The sequence below is a fragment of the Sinocyclocheilus anshuiensis genome, unplaced genomic scaffold (assembly GCF_001515605.1).
Source record: "Sinocyclocheilus anshuiensis isolate Anshui unplaced genomic scaffold, SAMN03320099.WGS_v1.1 scaffold1152, whole genome shotgun sequence".
Classification (NCBI taxonomy): domain Eukaryota; kingdom Metazoa; phylum Chordata; class Actinopteri; order Cypriniformes; family Cyprinidae; genus Sinocyclocheilus; species Sinocyclocheilus anshuiensis.
Genome location: NW_015551083.1, coordinates 183384 through 190307, shown reverse-complemented (window position 1 = coordinate 190307; position 6924 = coordinate 183384). Strand labels below are relative to the sequence as shown.

General features: G+C 40.9%; 1 protein-coding gene across 1 annotated transcript in view; it reads left to right on the top strand.

The window, feature by feature from the left end:
* Positions 1–5503: 5503 nt before the first annotated feature.
* The window catches only part of LOC107662548 (phosphatase and actin regulator 1), a 27433-nt gene continuing 26012 nt past the window's right edge, over positions 5504–6924 (top strand). Inside the window, exon 1 of the mRNA XM_016452613.1 lies at positions 5504–5959. Within this exon, the coding sequence (XP_016308099.1) occupies positions 5710–5959 (250 nt within the window). The 5' untranslated portion in view covers positions 5504–5709. The remainder of the gene's footprint in view (positions 5960–6924) is intronic.

The following is a 6924-nucleotide window of genomic DNA, read 5'->3' as shown; positions in this document are numbered from 1 at the left end:
GTGTGTGTGCGTCTTTGTGTCTGTGTCTGTGTCTGTGTGTATGTGCGTGCGTGCGTGTGTGTGTGTGTGTGCGAGTGCGAGTGCGTGTCTGTGTCTGTGTCTGTCTGTGTCTCTGTGAGTGTGTGCGTGCGTGTGTGTGTGTGTGTTAACAATTAAAGTACTTGAAGTGGTAAACAAGGCTCAAGAATTAGAGATGGGCGAGAAAACTCAAAACGGGATTGCGATAAAATGTATTATGTTGTTTAGCTGACAGCTGGTGCTATATGAAAACCAGCTGTATGTTTGTGAAATCTGATATTCAACATTTCTTGGCAAAGCATGCACAGCTGACCTGAGTGACACACATATTTCACAAACACAAAATTAGTGAAATTTGGTGACAGTCGAGGTGTTCTGTCACACATTGCTTTGCTTTCATCTCCACTCACACACTGTATTTTTATTTTTTTCCCATATTTTGGTAATGTACCAGGAGGCATGTTATCTTTCACAGGTGAATACAGCAGTACAGACTGAAATCATGTGAAGCTGGCAAATGCAGAGCTTAGAGGAATAGTTCACCCAAACATGAAAATCATGTCATCATTTACTCAAACCTGTATGATGTTTGATTAATAAATGGAAAATGCTTCTGCAGATGACATATGATTCTTTATTTTTTAATTTACAAGCAACAGTCCTGCAGAGGCTGTCGGTCCGTTACCATGGAGACAGAACTCTCGCAGTGCCTCTCCATCACAATAATCTCCTCACTCCGTCTCATCATCAGCACAGCTTCATCAGCTTTACAGTATAAATTGGGTAGAGTAAAATGTTTTTAACACAAGCATTTCAGTCAAATATTATTTATGCAGCATGTCAAACCTTTAACCGGTAATAAAAATAACTCGCAACAGCAGTTTAAAAGTAGCCCCGGGTAAACCATGGAGTTGGCAACTCCAAACCTCCTGGGGTTTCTAATGCTTGGATTCTCTCAAGTCTGCTTTTGATGCATCCTCAATATCAAGAACACATGCGGGTACTTTCATGCGTTCTCTGTACTTGAGTTCTTGAGTACTGGGACTCTTCCAGAAAGTTTATTCTAGCAAGCTGTTTTGAACCCCCAAAACAAAGTCCAAATTCCCTTCGTTTTGACCTGATTTTGTTTGAAATGATGTCACAGCAGTTCGTTCTTCATAGTTTGAATTGAAGGCGTTGACACTGGTTTTAATGGCTGGCTGCTATACTGCTATACCTCAGTTCACTTCTCCAAGTGTATACTCCCTGCTGCAGCTCAGGTCACTGAATGAGCGACACCTTGCTCCTTCACAATGAGACACAAACACGCTCTCCAGACCCTTCACTCTCTCTCTGCTGGAATGAGCTTCTAACCTCCACCCGATATGCTCTGACCATCACAGCTTTCAAGAAGCAGCTGAAGACACTTTTTATTTACATTTACATTTAGTCATTAAGCAGATGCTTTTATCCAAAGTGACTTAAATAAAAGTGTCTGCTAAATGAATAGTAAATGTAATGTAAATGCAATCAGAAGAGCATGTGGGCGGAGTCTTTCTGCCAGCGCACTGCACTCACACACAAAAAAATGGAAGTACGTAATATAATTCATAAATATACTTAAAATTTAAACATTATTAAAATGTATTTAAAACATGTATTTTAAAAATGTATTACAAAAACGTTTTTTCTATATATGTTGTTTTAATAACATTTAATATATAAATAAAATCTACATTGTTGACATATATGGTTGCTACATATAATAGCATATGAAAAATAATCATGTAGATATTATTAACATTATGTGCACATACACGTTTTACTATTGGGTGTTTTATGTATGTTATAAACTTAAATCTTCATTTACCCAGAGAATGTACGGGTGTGAAAATGATATATCACCTTATAGGTAACATATTTGGCAATATCACTCTTGATATTAAGACATCTATGTCATTTCTGTATGGGTTTCACATCGTTCTTCATTATGGCTGTTAAAGTCATGCACAGTAATATTTTGGCTGGCGTGTGAATACTGGTGAAGGACAATAGATATTTAAGAGACTGTGTGCTGTATTACGTCTGGATGTGAGATGGTTTGCTGTGGTTCTGGAGTCTGTGGACTCTCTGCTCTTTAATGATGATGAACAGACTCATGCTGACCTTAAATGTCCTGATAGAAGCACATTACTCTTCCTGAGGCCTCCTCATATCTCAGCAGCTCTCAGTTACTCAAAGTGCTTTGACTACAGTCTCAGAGTTACGCAATCGACTCGACCGCGCTCCAGTTCTCATCCGCTGTAAGACGAAATGAGATTACGGCAGAAATGAGGGATCAGAGCCGATGTGTTTTAGTTGCCTATGAGTGTGTTGGTTATTCATGGTCTGCTGCTCGTGCTGCTGGTGTGTGCTGTCTACATAGGCACCATCTGAAATGCATCCTTATGAGTGACCGCTTTGAAACGCAACTCATGCGGCGAGTGTTTCTCACAGAGATCACACAGGAGACTCCCTGAACAAATGATTCCAGTGCTAATAACATCTCACTACTCTAATAAGCATTAAAATTCACAACACACACACATACATTGAGTAAAACTGTCTATTTTAGATATTTTCACCAATATTTTTACATATAGTTTTGATTGGCATTACAGCTGCACTCGCTCTCTTCTCTCCTCCAGTGAGTTGACAGTGTTACAGTGTGAGTTTTCATTAAATATGTATATAGTGTGTTGCGTTGTGTGTTTCAGAGTGAAGCTTGGCACTGTGTTCATTTATACACGATCAGCTCATTTTCGATGGAGACAATAATGTTATCATTTTCAAAAACGTGCATTTTGAAACCCGATTTCAAAGGTTTGCCCCAAAATGCAAAAAAAGTTTTCAAGTTTTAGTTGAAAATGGTGCTGTTTAAACACCCCTTTAGACCTGTTTCTGTTTGTGTTTGTCCATTCTCTTCTTTGTGTTGGTTGTTTTGCCTGTGTTTTCTCCTGTGTTTTTGGTTTTGTGTAATACTCTTAGATACTCTTCAGATTTTATGTCTTCAATGTTGTGGCAATTTTTCCCCATGGTATAAAAAATGGTATTGAATATAAATAGTTTTAAGGTATCATATCGGAGTTGGAAATTCTAATATCGTGACAACACTAGACTCTTGAAAATAAAGGGGGTTTTCACAGTGATTTGGTTCCTCGAAGGACTTTTCAATGAACAGTTTTTAAAAGATCCATTTTTTCCTCAATGTTAAGACCATCTAAAAAAAAAACTTTTTCCATGTTTTTAACATTGCATGGATGTTACAGGTTCTTCATGAAGCCATCGATGCCAACGAAGAACATTTCTAAGAGTGCACACACCTATAAAACAGCCAACTAATTAACTGTGTGGTTAATCTTCTGCATGTATGTACAGACAGGGTTTGGTATCTGAAGTCCCTGTGCTGAAAGCAGTCTTTCTGAAATGTCTGAAGAGCTCATGTTTGAGACGGTGACTCATGCTGAATCATGTCTTCATGGCTGGAGTCTGCTGGTTTCGTTGAGTCATGGAGAAGCCTTATGTTGCAGACTTACAGTCACTCCTAGCTTCATTCGATCTCAAATGGTTTACCATCACAAGCACTCACAAATCAGGCAACACACAATCTCATTGTCATACGAAGATAAGTATACATTATGAAACCCTGTGAAGGTTATTCGAGCAATGAATAAGAAATGAAAATACACAGCAATGAGATCCAAGGATTTCCTTCATCTCGTTTATTGTAATGTTCTTTGAATGAATTCTGTCATCTTTTTCTCACCCTCATGTTGTTCCAATTCTGTATGACTGACTTTCTTCTGTAGAACATAAAAGGATGACCCAAAAATAGTTTATGCGATTGGTACATTTCACTTCTGAAGCTGCACAACTGTGTGAGAGGAACAAAGCATAACTGAATCATACCCTCCAGCATAGCTCTGAAATTTCATTCTGCATTTTGGCTTGTTAAACACGCACAAATCAGGCAAACAACTTGACTTAATTTACACATGCAATTGTATTGCAGACAACATTTTGGTATCATTTCATTATAACATTTAACCTACATCTTGCTATCTGTGTGCCACCGGTTACTTTTAGGTGAAACCTACGCTCCCTTTCCCCCTCCCATCTTTCCTCTGTAGTATCCTCCTCTCTTCCCTCACCTACTCATTTCTCATCTCTGGAGGTGAATGCAGTAGCTTCTTGTCTAGACAATATATATGTCCTCTCTCCTCCCGGCCAGCACATGCTACCCCTTCTAACCCCTGGCTATCTGATGTTCTTCGTGAACATCGGTCCAAACTCATCCTCATCCTGGCAAAGACTGAGCTTCTCGTCTTCCCTGCCACTCCAACTCTACAGCATGATGTCACCCTTCAGCTAGGTTCTTCTACAATTACCCTATCGACTTCGGTCAGAAATCTTGGTGTAATCTTTGATGACCAGCTGAGCTTCAAAGACAACATTGCAAAAAAAGCTAAATCTTGCAGGTTTGCATTGCACAACATCAGAAAGATCAGGCCCTTTCTAAAGGAGCATGCTGCACAACTTCTTCAGAAGTCTGAGATCCACTAGTGAGCGACGCCTCGTGGTACCATCACAGAGAGGCTCAAAATCACTTTCCAGAACATTCTCGTTCACCGTTCCTGGCTGCTGGAACGATCTTCCCACCCCTATCCGGAATGCTGAATCCCTGACAATTTTCAAGCGACAGCTGAAAACTCACCTCCTTCATCAACATTTGACTCCCTCCCTGTCTATTTTGTAAAAATGTTTTGATCTGGTAATGTTTAATCAGAATGTCATAGCAGTGGGATGAGACGCACCGGCCAGTGCTCTCGTGGCCACCCACAGGCCTCGACCGACTTCTCAAATAAGTCAATGAAGGCACCTGGGTCGTCCTGCGGCCCCATCTTATGAGATGAAGCCCCTCCTGGTCCATCCAGCTCCGGAACAGATCCTGGTCCTCCTCCTGCGCCTGAACTAATGTAGCATACTACCATTTGAAATGTTAGAATACCACTGTTTGGAGGCAGTATGCATCAATAAATGCTTCAAACACTTACAAATGCTCCAAAGTAGTATGCAACATTGACACATTAGCTCGTTACTCAAATGTTAGATTATTTAGATCAGATTATTGAATATTTTTACCCAGTTTTGTGTAAAATATCTTCACTTCTGGTGGTCTGATCAAGTGAGGAGTCAAAAAATATGTTAAAAATCACAGCTGATACACTGCCAGCTGATCTGTCACACTGGAAACAGAAGGTCAAGTCAAGTGGGATACAGTAGTGTACTGCACACTTCAGCAAATGTATTCCATGCATACTGAAACTTCACATGCTGCAGAAATAGCAGGACTGGTGTGTTAGTATGCTGAACACGTTTGTGTATTTGGGTGGAGGCAAACATCACAGTAGCTTCAAAATAATCCAGCTTGTAACATTTCAGTGTGTGTGTGTGTGTGTGTGTGTGTGTGTGTGTGGCATCACTGTAGTGTTTCATTCTGTGCATCAAACCTAGTGAGCATCACTGAGGCAGCTCACTGGGTTTTGAGACACGGCCCTGCGCTGCAGTTCCAGTGTGTGGTCCACAGGGGGCGTTAGGACCAGCGTTCACTGCGCGTCTCAGCTGGGTTCAGTGCTGCTCAGATACGCGTTCATCATCATCATCATCATCATCATGTCTTCGGCGGATCACACAGTCATGCACGGCATCTGGGGCAGTCAGGCGCCCGCGGGGAAGGCGATGGAGACGCCGAAGAACAAGGGCTTCAGCCTGATCAGGATGATGTCTCTGAATTACAGGAAGGAGAACAAGAATCTACAGCAGCAGCATCACAACAACATGCCCTTTATGATTCACTGCCACATCGGCAAAGAGATCAAACACATATGCAGCAACTGCAGCCGCGGCAGCCACGCGCAGCACGGTGAGTAACCGCGTTCATCTTGCGCTTCTGAGCGACGCGACGCGAGCGCACAGAGCTGTTCACACAGGACGCGCTCTTGGGCTCCGCGTTCAACTTGTTTCATTTTTTGGTTTACAACAGTATGTGCATTTGCGTCTCGGGATGCGTTCTTGCGTTCAGATTTTGCTGTTCTTAATTATTGGCCTCATGTACACATGTGACCGACGCGTGTGCGTCGCGTAAAGCGCCAGGAGCGTTGCGTTTTTAATAAGGCGTGTTCAAATAGCAGGACTCGAAACCGATGTGAAGCTTCTGTTTCTGTCCTGTGTGAACGCTGCCAGAAGTGGTGTTCACAAGGGATTCATTTTTCGTTCTGTTTTTGCATAATATTTTATTTATTATTGTAAATTATACATATTGGTTTATAGTGCAAATAGTTTTAGCATTTTCTGCACTGTTATTTTTCTGTAGCGGCTGATGAATCTGAAGTCTTGCACATTCTAGAAAAATAGCTTTCTTCCTTTTTGCAAAATAAAGTCACGTGTGTTTTTGGCTTGTTGTTTTGCACAGCCCCAACCTGTGCCCCACAACTCAATCACTGATGTGTTAACAATTCTATACTGAGATTGAAATATGTATGAATTCAAAATTGACTCTATTTACTTTTACACACAATACTTGTCTTGTGGTGAACAATCAATTCATGCAAGTTAATCCAGAGGAAAAAAAATATTGTTATTTATATTCTTGAAGTCAAAATCTGCAAATTTGCTCTGAAGTACATCACAATACTTCTAGTTCACGCAGACTGTGAAGTTAACGTTTAGGGAAGGGTTAACTGGTTCAAACTGGTTTGGTGGAAAATCACATGTTTTTTTAGCATCTGACGCCATGAGTGTTGATTTAAAGCGGTGGTTCACTGGGTTTTTTCTAGGCTTGATTGTGTTTATGGGGTGCAGTCTAACATGTGTTAATGCTTCGTTTAA